General features: G+C 42.4%; 2 protein-coding genes across 5 annotated transcripts; both read left to right on the top strand.

The window, feature by feature from the left end:
* Positions 1-334: 334 nt before the first annotated feature.
* Positions 335-8,755, top strand: LOC108236278 (KH-type splicing regulatory protein). 4 transcript variants are annotated; one of them, XM_017416834.3, is made up of 18 exons: positions 335-585; positions 2,104-2,206; positions 2,313-2,366; positions 2,446-2,482; positions 2,798-2,856; positions 2,949-3,020; positions 3,111-3,168; positions 3,765-3,912; positions 4,078-4,176; positions 4,266-4,367; positions 4,489-4,591; positions 4,890-5,014; positions 5,119-5,409; positions 5,513-5,616; positions 5,716-5,804; positions 5,902-6,108; positions 6,346-6,574; positions 7,914-8,755. In XM_017416834.3, the coding sequence occupies exons 1-17, from the start codon at positions 496-498 to the stop codon at positions 6,567-6,569; spliced, it is 1,965 nt and encodes a 654-aa protein (XP_017272323.1). In that variant the 5' UTR covers positions 335-495; the 3' UTR covers positions 6,570-6,574; positions 7,914-8,755. The 4 variants fall into 4 exon arrangements, with proteins under 4 accessions (XP_017272323.1, XP_017272322.1, XP_017272321.1 ...); XM_017416833.3 differs by having other exon boundaries at positions 5,890-6,108; positions 6,346-6,551; XM_017416832.3 differs by having other exon boundaries at positions 5,890-6,108.
* Positions 8,756-8,917: 162 nt separating this feature from the next.
* Positions 8,918-14,739, top strand: dcaf15 (DDB1 and CUL4 associated factor 15). Its single transcript, XM_017416851.3, has 13 exons — positions 8,918-9,062; positions 9,512-9,609; positions 9,932-10,070; positions 10,149-10,255; positions 10,348-10,493; positions 10,581-10,742; positions 11,570-12,172; positions 12,269-12,360; positions 13,228-13,350; positions 13,870-13,952; positions 14,087-14,191; positions 14,275-14,390; positions 14,468-14,739. The coding sequence occupies exons 1-13, from the start codon at positions 8,970-8,972 to the stop codon at positions 14,521-14,523; spliced, it is 1,923 nt and encodes a 640-aa protein (XP_017272340.1). The 5' UTR covers positions 8,918-8,969; the 3' UTR covers positions 14,524-14,739.
* Positions 14,740-15,410: the final 671 nt, after the last annotated feature.

Here is a 15,410-nt window from a genome sequence, read left to right as displayed (position 1 = left end):
ATTTCTGCAAGTGAAAATAAATAAATTGTCAAATGGTTGAGTTTCAAAGTCATAATTATGACATACCATTTGACAATTTATTTCTTTTCAGTGGGAGAAATGGCCTTTTTAGGTGGAGAATAATGAAAAATTCTTAATTGTGATTCATTTTGCCAGCTCGGGTCATATTTGTGGGAAAATATTGCACTTTTTGATAATTCATGCATTAAAATGTGGAATTGCCCTTTGCACTCCAGCCACAAGGTGGCAGTGTTCTGAATCGCAACAGCAGCCCTCACCGGTTAAAGACCGGCGAAGAACACCCGCGAGGAGGAAGCGCTCTGATTGGCCGTTTTGAGCAGGGAAGTTTGCCGGCGTGCTGCTTCACATTCATGTCCCCAGTCCGCTCCTGGTAACCTTCCCGCTTCTGCGCAACCTGACCCGGGACAAAGCCTTAACCAGTCTGCCTCCCCCCCAACCCCTTTAAGTGCGTTCGCTCGCCCTCTCAAGACCAGCATGTCTGATTACGGCGGTCTGTCATCTAACGGAGTTGGCGGTGGGGTGAAAAAAGACGCTTTTGCGGATGCGGTACAACGAGCCAGGCAGGTAAGCCCGGTGTTCGGCTACAGGCGGAGGGAGCCGCGGAGCTAGTTAGCCGCTAGCCGCTAGCTTCAGTTAGCCGCTAGCTTCAGTTAGCATGCTAACAGGCTAGCTAATAGCTCTGGCTATCAGTGGAGACCCTCATGTTGACTGATCTCAACGTTTTTATGGAGTAAACGAGTTAATGTAGGTCACTGTTTTACTTTGATATTTCACTACTTGTATCTTATGTTACATTAGGTGCAATCAAGCTAAAGCAGTTAGCTATTCCCTATTTATAAACATTAATTTTAGCATTTTAACGTTTCCGGGGGACTGTTAAATCGAGCGCAGTGTGTGTGTAACTCAAGACTTCGCTAAATTATTTCTAATAATTCATTGAACTACTAAAAACTTTGTATTTATTGTTTCGTAGTCAACTGTACAGTCAGAAGATTATGACAAGATATGCCTGATATTGTCAATAATCGGGATTATAGTGGGGTTCACGTTTCTGTCAAATAGGAACAGTGAGTCTTTATATAACATTAATCTAAAGACTATAATCATTTTCCCACCCAGTTTGGCAAATTTCCATTTGCAGTCTCTGAAACAGGTAAAACGTACAGTATATATGCTAAAAAATAAATAAATCATGAATTGAAATAATAAAGAACACAAAACAGCAAATAGCATGCAGAATATAATTAGAAAGTCAAAAGCATTAAATACATATATTCAATTTTCTAATGAGGTTATTTGAATCTTTAAGGGGAAAAAATAAAAATAGTTATTAGTCAGTGATAACTACAGATTAATGTATCCTTAAAAAATCTAAGGAAACAAATTTTAGTAAAGAAAGAAAGAAAGACGAATTGTGTTTTTAAAAAACATTATATCTGAAAGGGATGTTTTTTAGGAACTAATAAATTGGAGCAAAGTGAGGGGTTTTATTTTAAAGGAACTGTGTCAAAGCACTTAAACCAACAGTTTAATTGTGTTTTAATACATCTGATATTTGTAAACACAACAGTGGTTTATTCCTTGTGTTTGTGTGTCTGTTTATTTGCTGTTAGGTGGATAAACAGTTCCTATAAAGTGTTAAGTTTTAAAGACTGCAGTAAAAATTAGTTTTAAAGGAGCAGTGTAAAAAAATCAAAGGTTTGAAGCTCTTGAAAGCATGAAGAACGGATGAAAACCAGCTAAAACATTTAAGGAAGTCAGGCTTCTTTGAAACAAACTATGAAGATTTATTAATAATGCTTTAGCACAGATAATACTACAAGCTGAAAATGATGGAGGTGTTTGGTTAAAACCTTACTCCAACTAGCTGAAAACAACAGAGAGAAGAGTCTGGCATCCATGTTGAGTTAAATACATTTTTTTATCGGCACTTCGGGGACATCTGTTTAGTAGATCAAATCAGTAGTTTTGTTACCTCAAGCTGTTACTAAAATGTCTGATTTTTCAATCAGTCCGTGCTCTAAAGAACTTGATTTCTTTTCCGACGAGCCTGGTTTTAGCCGTTTTTTGCTGTTTTCCCAGATTGCAGCTAAAATTGGCGGAGAAGGTGCGCCGCCGGTGACGAACAACGGAGGAGCAGAAAATTATCCATTCACGGCACAAAAACGATCCCTTGAAGGAGGAGGTCAGAAATCAGAACAAAGCAGCGCTTTGTGTTTGTTTTGTTTTTCCTCATTTTGTGTAATCATACTTTGTAATGTGCAAGTAATCATACTTTGTTTTGTTTTTAGATGAACCTGATGCAAAGAAGTTAGCGTCACAGGGTGACATAGATTCAGCAATGTGTGAGTTAAACTCATTACCACAGCTGCAGACACCTCTCTGCTTGCTTTTCAATCAGTCACCATTTTTCTCTTCTTACAGCTATTGGAGCTCAGTTAGCTGCTTTATCCCAACAAAGGTGAGAGCTTATTTTTAGGGTTCTTTTTACATGTACAATTTGGTCTACATCAGGGGTGGGCAAACCTGTTCCTCGAGGACCACCATCCTCCATTTTTTACTTGTTTCCCTGCTCCAACACACCTGATTCAGTGGTTAAATCACCTCTTCATGTTCTGCAGAAGCCTGTTAATCACCCATTGATTCAAATCAGTTGTGCTGGAGCAGAGAAACAAGTAAAACATGCAGGATAGTGGCCCTCCAGGCCAAGATTGTTCACCCCTGGTCTCTGTGGTAATAGAAAAAGGTAATTTTTATGTATATTTTGTGTCTGCAGTGTCAGGCCCTCTGCAGTCACAGAGGAATACAGAGTGCCTGATGCCATGGTTGGTCTCAGTGAGTACACACACATACCTCTCTTAAAACATCCAGATCGTCCTCGTGTGTTTCATGAGTTTAATTTCAATCTCTTACTGTTGTTTCTGAAGTCATTGGCAGAGGTGGTGAACAAATTAACAAAATACAACAAGATTCTGGCTGCAAGCTCCAAATCGCACATGGTGAGTTGTTGTCCTTGTATTTTAAGTCAGTCTTGTATTACATTGTTGTAGTTGTTTTTGTGTGATAAACTTTGTCTCTTTGATTCACAGACAGCGTTGGTCTTCCAGAAAGAACAATTTCTCTGACAGGGTCAGCAGATGCCGTCCAGTAAGTTGGTCTCGATCTTCCTGTTGAAATGGAGTAAAAATATATTCTTTGTTTTTTTTTTGGGAGTTTTTCCAGCCAGTTGTCATTTTTACACTAAAGGCCAAATCAGCATGTTTGATTGAATTATTTCTTTAAAAAAAAAATTATTGGATTACAGTTTCTGACAAGTGACTGACTGGTCTAGTTTTTTTTTTATCTATATTTATTTACTTTTGGACAGTAGACTTTAGCTTACATCAAAACAGGCAGAACAGTGAGCTGCAGGTGAAACTGGGTTATGTTTTGTCCTTTATTTGTTCAAAAGGCGAAGCTCTCGATTTAGTCGTCCATCTACGTTCCAACCTTCACTTATGGTCATGAATTTTTATTGGTTCATCCTTAAAATGGAGAACTTGAGTTTAAAATGAGGATGACCTCATAAGATGCAAACGTGTGACGTATTTTCAGAACGGTGCATGTTTTAAACTTCAGCACTCTGATATTACCGGACTTAATTGCACTGGCTGTAACAATAAATCTTAGTCAGATTTGTGTTCCAATTTGTCTTTGTTCTCCTCATTTGTTTCACCTTGCTGTCGTTTTGAATTTGCTTCCAGGAGAGCCAAAGCACTTATAGAGGACATCGTGTCCAGGGGTCACGAGTCGAGCAACGGCCAGTCGGGTTCTATGCAAGAGATCATCATCCCTGCAGGCAAGGCTGGCCTTATCATCGGCAAAGGAGGAGAAACAATCAAACAGCTGCAGGTGAGAGTTGTTTGTTTTGTGCAGACATTAGACATTAGAAATAAAATTATGAGACTACCTTCCTGTCGAGGCAAAGGAAAGCCTGGCTTGACCAATAATGTAACACGTTGATGCTGAGGTTAGCCTGCTGTGTTGGTGTAACATACCTCTCTTGTTAATTCCTAGGAGCGAGCCGGGGTTAAAATGATTCTTATTCAAGATGCGTCGCAGCCGTCTAACATAGATAAGCCCCTACGCATCATTGGGGACCCCTACAAAGTGCAGGTACAGAGTGGATGAGTGTCAGTGAAGTGTGAAACATCCCAAGACTCCCGTCTTTTCTTCATACCCCTTTTGTAATATTTCTTTTGCAGCAAGCAAAGGAGATGGTTAATGAGATCCTACGAGAAAGGGATCACGCCGGCTTTGGAGACCGGAACGAATACGGGTCGAGGATGGGAGGAGGTGGCATTGAGGTGAGGAAAGTTTTTTGTAATTTGAGCAGCGCAGTTTACAGCTGAATGTTTTCAGAACTTTATTGGACTTAACAATGGTTGAGAAGTCATCAGATCCTTTTTTTTATATATAATTTTACAGATAGCTGTGCCCAGGCAGTCTGTGGGAGTTGTGATTGGTCGTAATGGAGAGATGATAAAGAAGATCCAGAGTGACGCTGGAGTGAAGATACAGTTTAAACCAGGTAAATGACATGCAGACTGAATGCTTCAATGTTGCTGGATAATGAAAGCTTTTTATTTTTTATTTGTTTGTTTCACAAAATGCATCTTTGAAGGATAAATCTTAGGTTTACATGTGCAAAGATGTGTCTTCTGCCAAACAAAGCTGCTCTTTTTGAGAGTATGTTGAATTGTATTTCAACATTTAGGCATCAATAACTTAAACTTAAATATTTCGGGCCTTTTCAAGAGAAATAAATATATATTTTTGTATTAACATGTCATCAGTAAATTTTCTTATTTGTGTGTTGTGGATCATAGATGATGGTACAAGTCCTGAAAAGATCGCTCATATCATGGGGCCCCCAGACCAGTGTCAGCATGCTGCTTCGATCATCACTGACCTGCTGCAGAGCATCCGCGCCCGAGAGGAGGGTGGGCAAGGAGTAAGTGAGAGCCAACCACTAAATTTCATTTTGACTTCTGCTATTTTATATTGTTGAAGGAGAAACAAACTTGACCTACTGGAATGTGGCGTTTTCTCCCACAGGGCCCCCCGGGTGCAGGGATGCCGCCTGGCGGTCGAGGGCGGGGCGGAGGCCAGGGCAGCTGGGGCCCTCCGGGAGGAGAGATGACCTTCTCCATTCCTGCACACAAATGTGGGCTCGTCATTGGCAGGGGAGGAGAGAACGTCAAGGCCATCAACCAGCAAACCGGAGCGTTTGTTGAGATATCGCGCCAGCTGCCGCCGAACGGTGACCCAAACTTCAAGCTGTTCATCATCAGAGGGTCCCCGCAACAAATTGACCACGCGAAACAGCTCATAGAGGAGAAGATCGAGGTGTGGGAGAAGAAGCAATGCCAGCCTAAAATGGCTGTGGGATGATCGCTCTTTCTCCAATGACTCTTGGTGTGAATGGTTTTTCTTCTGATTTATTTTTCAGGGTCCTTTGTGTCCAGTTGGTGGTGGTCCTGGAGGTCCTGGAGGTCCGATGGGTCCCTATAATCACAACCCTTATAATGCAGGGCCACCCGGTGGAGCTCCACAGTAAGTACTACTGAACAACAGGAGCAGCACTCTGAAGTTTCTGTTCAGGGTAAATTGACTCAAGCCTTTGTGTGTTTAAACTGTCGTCTGTTTTTGTAGCGGCGCTCCACCTGGTGGTCCCCAATATGGTCCTCAGAGTTGGGGAAATACTTACCAGCAGTGGCAAGGCCCAAATCCCCATGACCCCAGTGAGTATCTTATTTCGTTCACTCATTTCCTTATTTTTCCCTCTTCGTTTCAGTGCATATTTATTTTACTTCCTGCGCTTTACTGTCCTCTCGCCAGATAAGGCTGCAGGAGACCCAAACGCAGCGTGGGCGGCGTACTACGCTCAGTACTATGGCCAGCAGCCAGGGGGCGCCATGGCCGGTCAGGCTCCAGGTGCCCCTGCTGCAGCGGCACCGGGGGACCATGGCCAAGCGGCACAGCAGTGTGGGGGTCAGCCTGACTATACGAAGGCCTGGGAGGAATATTATAAGAAGATGGGCATGAGTAAGCTGGACCTGATGTCACACTTGAGTTGTCTTTAAGTGCGATCGGGTTTCATTTCATTCTTTTATAGTATTCTATAATTCTCACCAATACTTTAAGAGTATACTAACATTGTAAAAACTGTTTAAAGACTGGTAACCGTTGGATAAAACAGCTGAGTGTTTTGTATGCCACTTTTTATTCAGTTAGTTTTAGAAGTAAAACATGATTATATCTGTTTTGTTTTGTTTTTTTTAGCCCAGCCAGCCGAAGGGCAAGCAGCTGCTCCAGGAACGGCAGCAGCAGCAGCAGCAACCTCAGCAGCTGCAGCAGCTGGCGCTGCGGCTGGCGGCCAGCAGGACTACAGCGCAGCCTGGGCTGAGTATTACAGACAGCAGGCCGCCTACTATGGGCAGGCAGGACCGGCTCCTGGGCAAGCAGCCGCTCCGCAGCCGGGACAACAGGTACCACATGCATACTGAAGCAGGTAGCTACTAAGGTGTCGAAATGTAGAATTTTTTTGTTTTTTTTCCCTCAGTAAAAAAAAAAAAAAAAAAAACTTGGTGTAGATGAAGATTTTGACTATTAGTGTGAAAAGTATTTTTAGTTTCACATGGTTAATTTGTCTAAAATTCTTGTAGAATCACTGTTAGTGAAGGAAAGAGATGGGGATCACCTCTTTTTTTTAGTTGGATGAATGATTACAAGTTTCCAGGAATTTTAAAACTCCATAGGAATTAACGGGAATTTATGGGAATAAATCTGGAATATAGAATATTAAAGCTTGGCCCTTAACAGGGATACATTTTGACAAAAACGAGCAGATTTCATGCAGGTACACTTGAGTATATCTGTAATATTCCCCATTCAAATGCACATGGTACTCCTTACTGCAAGGGTGTTGAGGCTTTGCCCCCTCGTGCACGGTGCATTCCTCCATCACGTGCACAGATTATTTCTAGAACCCTGGACTATTGAGGCCATATGTTTTGATCCCAGAGCACAAGACTGTTGAAGCTACACTAATGAGCCTGTGGACTACATGAAGTGATCAGGTGTTAAATTTCAAATCGCACATTATTGTTGTTTCTACTGGCCACCACTAAAAGCAGACGCATATTTATTTGGTTATGTCTGGTTTGAAGACAGTGAGACTGACAAAAAGACGGAAGACAGAACTGGAAGTGGCAGAGCTGAAGATGTTGAGGTTCTCCTTGGGAGGGATGAGGATGGACAGGAGTAGGAATGAGGTCATCAGAGGGACAGCACAGGTTGAAGGACTGGGAGATAAAGTTAGAGAGGCCAGACAGACGGTTTGGACATGTGCAGAGGAGGGACAGTGGGGATATTGGTAGAAGGATGTTAGAGACGAAAAGGAGACATATGGACGCAGTTAGAGAGGACATGGAGGTAATTGGAGTGAGGACAGAGGATAGAGTTAGATGGAGGAGGAGGACTGAAAAGGGAACAGCTGAAAGACGACAACATCCCAACATTTTTGTGTTTCCATATGAAGCGTTTGAGTAAGAACCTTAGAAAGGAAATAAAAACACACTAAGCTCTGAATCGATGACTGATCGATTGAGAGGAAGTTTCCAATTTGGAATATTTCCCCAAATTCCCCAGCTTAACTTCCTGTGGAAAGTTTCCACCCCTGTAGAACCCTAGTTGCTTAAAAACTAATTTATCGAAAGTTAAATTTTATGTGCTTGACGTCTCCACACTTGTTGATACTTCCTATAACTCGGCATAGATTGTGAATACACTTTATTTAAATTAAAATGAGAAAGTTTTAAAACTAATCTTTGTGTCTGATGTCTTTTCAGCCCCAGTAAACCCGTGGCTCGATCTGTTGGACGGATGTTATGGATCTCAGGATGTGTTTGTTTTGTTTTGTTTCCTTGGCTTTAACGAGGCAAGACTATACTTTGCTCATCCACCAAGACATTTTCTATTTAAAACTTCAGGTTTTTTTTTTTTTTTTTTTTTTTCCAAGTAGAATTGAAGGGAAAGAGAAGGGGAACTCTGTGTACTCCTGCTGTGAACAAAGCACTAAATACCTCCCCTTGTAAATGTTCAGTTTCCCTGTTACCTCATCCATTCACACCGTACGATTCATCTGATTGTTTTTAAGGTTTTATTTCGTCCTTTCTAAAAAAAATGTGAAAAAAATGAGCATATTTGCTTGCAAGCTACCAGAACAGCATCTTAATACTGACTGATTTAGTATTTCTCTTCAGTTGTCAGAGAGGACAAAAATTGTCTCGCAGTATTTTGAATTTATTCAGAAATGATGGTTGTATGAAAGATGATCGCTAAAATGTCTGCTTGTTTTTCTTGGTACCCCNCAGCACTGTTTCACTGCAGGCACGTTTATCTCTGCTGTGGCAGTTTCTTAATTTTATAATTTGTAATTATTTTTCTTAAGGGAGGTCTTGTTTGTTTGTATACAGTTCTTGCTACTACGCAGAAAAATGTGTGCAAGGTGGCTGTAATAAGGCACTAATTGTCCTACTGTCGAGTGGATTTATACATCTGTGTGATTGACTGCTCTGTTCCCCCCCCCCCTCTCCTCCATTAAGTTCTGTTAATGTATGTTCTTTTTTTAATGTTATTTTTTTACAATTTGTTTTTAAAATACTTCAATAAATACATTCATATTATCCCAGCTTGTGTGACCTGGCTACTTTCACACAAACCTTGATGAAATTCCTTCTCATGGAGCAGAAATGCCTCCTGCTCTGTGAGCAGCTTGTTTTAGCCCTGCCTTTGTTTTGGCTTTGACGGACGTCTCCGCCAGCCAATGAGAGCAGCGCTGCTCCGCCTGAGAACCAATCAGAACGCATCCGGCTCGGACGGTGGGCACAACGGTGCAGAGGGAGATGGCGCCCAGCTCGAAATCTGAAAAGGACGAAAAACAGAAAACCCCCAAAAAGCATAAAGACCATGTTGTGAAACTTCTCGCGCGTGGAAAGGCAAGTATGAGTGCACGGAATGAGACTCGAAACGCAGTCTCTGAGCTGCGGTTTTATTATGTTTTTGGGTGAGGGCTCCTTGTTTTTAGTAGCTTCGGTGGCTAACTGTTAGCTAGCTGCTAACTAGCTCATCGGCTTACAAGGTAACATCCAACGGCTTGACAGGTGGCTGATTATAGCTAATGCTGTAAACGGCGAAATCTCCAGTTTTTCCAACGTTTTGGCCTTGTCTCTTGATAGCTGTCCCCCACAGACATTTATTTGAAACTGAGCTAGCTTCTGCTAAAGCTCAGCAGTTTGCAGCACCAGTCATCCACCTTTATGTACAACTGATGTGCGCATAGGTACTCTGTCCTTAAACTTTAGTAATAATACTCTGATTTAGGATTAGCAGTAAGCATTGGAAAACTGCAGTGTTCATGTTGTCTTCTTTCTGATGTCTTCTGCAGCTGTCAGGACAATATTCCCAGCGTTTGTTCAGGAAGCTCCCTCCTCGGGTGTGTGTCCCATTAAAGTCCATCGTCAGCCCCGAGTTCCTGAGAGCAGGGTCTGTATGCTTTTATTGAAGTCTGTGATTTATGCATTGTCTTATAATTGAAAGGGCATCATCCAAGAGTGGTGACTCCCATCACTTTTGCCAGGAGTTGTAAGCATAATGGATGATTTAAAGACCACCAGCTTTGTATTTATAAACCAAAATGGTATTCCGTTTTAGATTACACACAACTTAAAGTAAACGTTTATTATCTGTCTACTTTGCCTCCTCTCAAAATGATTGATTCAACATTGTTTTGATTTATGAAGATGATGCACCATCATTGTCTAAGCAGGAACTACAGCAGCACTTTGTTTTTGTTTTTTGTTTTCAGACACATATTCCTTGGCTTCACCAAATGTGGCCGTTACGTCCTGTCCTACACTAGCGACTGTGGAGAGGATTATGATTTTTCTTTCTACACCTATCATCTGTATTGGTGGGAGTTTAATCTGCATAGTAGGCTCAAACAGGTAAATGAATAGAAGCGATCTTGCACGTAATTCTTGTTGCACAGCTTTCTGACGGATGTCTTGTCCTCTTGCCTTCAGGTTCATCACGTGCAGCTATTTGCAGGGGAAGAAATATACAGCGATTTGTACCTCACTGTGTGCGAATGGCCAAATGACCACTCTAAAATTGTCATTTTTGGCTTCAAGTAAGGCTTAATTCATGCAAGACTAGTTTCCTGTGGAAAGTGTTTAGCTCTGTGTGTAGTCAGTATTTTTTATTTATTTATTTTTCCTCCAGTACACGCAGTTCAAGCTCTGTGCTGATGAACTTAATGATGAGCGATGAGAACAACAGAGACATCTACATCACCATAGCGTCCATGCCTCCACCAAAACCGTGCTCTTACTGCAATCCAAACCCCTCAGTCACAACCATACGCACAGGTAAACAGACACGCAGAACCACCTTCTCGCTGCTGTCGTTGCCTCTTTCTTTCTGCCAGACTGATATTTTTTTCTCTCTCTCCTCAGGAAGCGGTGAGTGTCTTGAGCACGGATATGTGCTCAACAGCAGGTACCAGGTGGTGTATCCATTCCCCACCTTTCAGCCAGCTTTCCAGCTGAAGAAGGACCAGGTCATCCTGTTGAACACTAGCTACTCCCTGGTGGCCTGCGCCATCTCACTTTGCCCAGGTGACATGGTAACACGGGGGTTCTCAAACCTTTTGCGAGTACCGCCTAGGAAAATACTAGGCTCTCCAAGTATCACCGTTATGACATGAATTAAAAACCAGTTTGTACAGTTTTACTGAAACATTTCTAAACTGACTGTGACATAAACAAGCCAACTTAGCAATCTACTTAAATGTCAAACTCAAACTTTCTTTTTTATTCCAACTAACTCTTTAACACAGTTGGCTAAGAGTCAAATACCGTGACGTAATAATCCCGAGGGTGCATTCACTCAGAAATGCAGCTATAGGTGGGCAGAGATCAGGCGCAAGACCTACAGGTTTTACACAACAAAGTAAAAGTTTGTATCTATCATGCTGTTTGGATTCAGTTGACATTTGTGATTTCATCATATCATGTATGTCATCTGCTCTGTGCCATCCTTTTATGTCATCTTGATTCTGATCTCATTTAGCCCATATGCTGTGTATTGAATAAGGCGAATTCTCCATATATTTGCTCCTATTTGCTTAGCAAAACCAATTGAAAGCTGCAACTGAAAGGCGACGTATTAAATTTGTAGTTTTTATTCTTTAGCCCACAGTGTTATCTGACAAAACTACCATCGATGTTAGCTTTAATTTGATGTAACAGAATAGCCCTGATGTTCTCTCTCAGCTCGTGCTCGCCTTGTTGCTTTTTTTGTTTTGTTTTGTTTTGGTCTGCCGCTGACTGAACGGAGCCGAAGCAGACAGGTGTTTGTGTTGTATTCTCCTGAGTCTGGTATGTTTGTCGCTGCAGGTCAAACTGAAACATCAGTCTTATCATCATGTTTGTCTTCTTGGCAGGAAAGCAAGGTCAGTCATCGCAGATTCTTTACACCAAGGGAGCAGCTCAGTCAACTCAAGCTTCAGCGTCTTTGTCCTCGACTTCCTCGGTTTCTTCCTCGCTGCCTCAGGGATCTCCAGAAAATCGCCAAGCTCCCCCTCGGCCCCCGCTGATTCCCTCGTCGCCGAGCCATTCGCAAGCGGCCATGCGAGCTCGGGAGTTTGCCGCCGACCTTTTCAGGCGAGCGCAGGGAGGCGGAGGGAAAACCAGCGAGGGACAAGCGGAGAGAGCGGCCAGTGGCGACGAAAAAGAGGCAAAGCATAAACCAGGAGCTAAAGGGACCATTTCAGAGGCTTCAGGAGAAGTGGAGGAATGTAAAGAGAGGAGCACAGAAGATAGACCACAAATGTTTGCGGCATCAAACAGGAGCCCCGGCTTTCCACAGGTTTTCTCTGAGCAGGTGACATCTCCTGCCTATTCTCCATTATCCCTTCCGTCTACTTCCATTCAGTCGTCATGCCAGGACGCTGTCCCCAACGAGCCTGGCTACGTGAACTACTCGCGCCTGCACTACCGCCTACAGCAGCCAGGGGCAGCGGAGCAGAATTCGGGAGGCGCCGGAGGTCAGAGAGTTGGAATTAAATTTAAAACGTTAGGGGTGGAAACATGAGACAATAACCTTAGATCTGACCCGATTAAAGCCTCGTTTCTTTTTCTAGGTTACGAAGACGATAAAGTCCAGCTTCCTTTCACTGTCACGGATCTGAAAGGAAGGAACCTGCAGCTGGTGACTGAACCACATAACGGACAGGTAGGTGTTTTTGTTTTGTTTTGTTTTTGTCCGGAGTAAACAACACTAGGAGCGCCGACAGGTAAATGAACAGCTCTGGTCTTTTTGTTTCTACACAGTGTTCTGCTGGGAAACTTGCATCTTGGTGTTTCCACTTCCAGCACCAAAAACACAAATTTAAAAATATATGTACGATTTTAAAAAGCACGTTTCCAACCTGTTCCTTATTTTATTTGTTAAAGGATGAAAATATAAAATTTTAGGAATAAAATTAGAAGGATATTTACGGATGCAAGGTATTATAGATGAATACTGTCATCCTAATGTCACCCTGTGGTCCATAAACCACATCAGTGCTTAAATATAACATTTTACTCCTCAGAATCTGAGAGCAGCTCTTAGCATGGCAGCTGTGTGTGAACGTGGATCTAAAAAACATGCTTTATAAATGCCAATCATTTGTTTCATTACTCATTCAACGTGTCAGAAATAACCCCGGATTTTCTGTTTCTCTTTAAAGGAAAACATGATTTAACAGAATTAGCAGCATGTTGTGTTAAATAAGACTGAGGCCTGCTGAAACTCATGGAGACATCTGTAGTTTTTCATGGTTTATGGAGCTTTTTAAGGTTAATTTACTATAAATGTTAGGACATCCAAAACGGACTGATGTTCAGTAAAAGGAAAAAAAAGTAATTTCAGAAACATTGAAGGATTAATCATGTTGATCTCTGCTTTTACTGAAAAAAATGTTTATGGTGATAAACATCTTCTTAGTAATTGTTTAGGTTTGTCCAGTTTTTACCTGCAGCTGACAGTTTTACCTGCTTTTATTCCCTTTCTCCCCTCCTCCCCCTCTCTCCTCCTCTCCTCCCTCTCCTCTTTCAGAGTGTGTGTATCGAACAGTTGACCCTGGATTTCGAGTATCTGATCAACGAGGTGATCAGGAGCGACGCTGCCTGGGCTCCACAGTTTTGCTCCTTCAGCGATTACGACGTTGTGATTCTGGAGGTGAGCGCAGACGTCATCCTTCGTTTCACCAGACGTTTTCTCATCGGTCAACAGCTCAGTGTTGACCGATGAAAAAGTGACCGTATCCCTGTTTAGGGTTAATACTGTAGGGTTTTAAAATTTTACTCTTGTAAACAAAACTAGCTTGTTGCCAGGCTGGGTGATAAATCACCAAATCTTATCAAACTACATCTCATTTTGAAGCTGAAAATAATTAGATTGAAAACTTCCTCATTTTGCAGCACTGGTCACAAATATTTGTCAACACAACTGTAATAAACCCGTTCTGTTGTACTGCGATGTTAAAAACTGTAAATCTGTGAACATCCAGCATTTTGAAGTAAATAGTGTTATTCTATCAGATTTGTTCGCGTCTTTGAGTTTTTATAAATATAACAAAACTGTCCTTCAGGTGTTGATTGTTGAGCATCCCTGCATCCTCAGGGATGCAAGGAGGCTTTTAATATTTGACGTTCTTTACACCCGCGAGCCTGTTAGTGATTTCTGGTTGTTCATCAGGTGTGCCCGGAGACCAACACTGTGATGATCAACATCGGTTTGCTCCTGTTGGCGTTTTCTGTCTCGGATGAAGAGCACTGCAGGTACTCGTTCCTGCCTTGTCCTTTCTTTTAATTAGCTTATTTGTTTATTATTTAACGTGATTACTCAGAACCGTTTCAGCCTTACTTTATATTCGGGATGTTTTTGACACGGTTTCATTGTTTTTCTCCTTCAGGCCGAACACGTATCACTCTAACCTGCAGGTTAGCTGGGACCTGAACACAGGTGTGTGTTGCACTGTGGGTGTAGGTGACCTGACCGAGGTTAAGGGTCAGACCAGGTGAGCAGCATACACACACACACCTGTATGCCACCCGTCCCTGTGAGGCCGTGCACAGACGTGTTGATTCTGCTCTCCGTCAGCGGGAGCGTGTGGAGCTCTTACAGGAAGTCCTGCGTGAACACGGTGATGAAGTGGTTGGTTCCCGAGAGCAGCTCCCGCTACATCAACCGCATGACCAACGAGGCTCTGCACAAAGGTGAGCACGCCCGGCTGCAGGAGCCGGACCGTCTGAAGGCTTTCTGATGTTTGAGCTGCTCTCCTTGTCCCCGCCAGGCTCCTCGCTGCAGGTGTTGGCAGACAGCGACCGCTGCACCTGGATTGTATTATGAAGGAATGAAAAGGTCGGCGAGAGTCAGCGTAACGCAACCTCATTTTCAGCGACGAGTTCGGCCTGCATCAGAAGGTGTAGTTTAAAAGAAATTTAAAAAAAATGCACAAAACTAAATAAAAATGCTTCTGCAGAAATGCTGTAAAAAAAAAAAAGCTTGTGATATTCGTTTTGCTTATTGGAGAATCTGTGCTGTATTACTACGACGACCAAACCCGAGAGCTGGACTGAACAGAAAGTTAGGTTTTAACTTTTTCTTTTTTTTTTAAATATACGAAGTTGAGCTGTTTAGTGTGTGTGTGTAACAGAGTTTGTACTGATGGGATGTGTGGATGAATGGATGAGTGTTGCATTAAAAAAAGGGACACATTCTGCTGCTTTTGAACAAGATTCTTCACCCCGACCGGTTTCAGTCCAGCTTTGTTGGGTTTCTGTATTTAAAATGAGACATGAAGTCAGTCCTGTTTTTTTTAACCTGTTATAAAAGCAGAGAGTTGCTGGAATCACTTGTTTTGAAGGTCATTTTGTTGTTGTTGTCTTGAATGGGAACGCCTGCTCCGCCAGGAGTGTTTTGTTAAAATAAAAAAATGCTCTTTGGATATTTTGTGTTCGTAACTTTTACTCATTTTGACAGACTTGCTGTGGAGACGTCGCCCGTTCTGAGCAATCTGGCTGAATTCTATCAGTGCTCAGAGGACAAGTTGTGGATGACTCACAGCTACTACCACATTCAGTTTTAGCTCAATATCTCTAAAGCTGACTGAGTTTCCTTTTAACCATTTTTGTTTCCTAACGTCAGTTGGCTGTGGCAGCCATCTTGAGTGGGGGTTAATCAGTCTCACAAGCTTTTTAGGTGTATAAGCTGCAGCTAAGAGTGAACCAAAGGAA

Source organism: Kryptolebias marmoratus, linkage group LG3 (assembly GCF_001649575.2).
Source record: "Kryptolebias marmoratus isolate JLee-2015 linkage group LG3, ASM164957v2, whole genome shotgun sequence".
Classification (NCBI taxonomy): domain Eukaryota; kingdom Metazoa; phylum Chordata; class Actinopteri; order Cyprinodontiformes; family Rivulidae; genus Kryptolebias; species Kryptolebias marmoratus.
The sequence above is the reverse complement of the archived record's forward strand: the minus strand, read 5'-3'. Positions and strand labels throughout refer to the sequence as shown.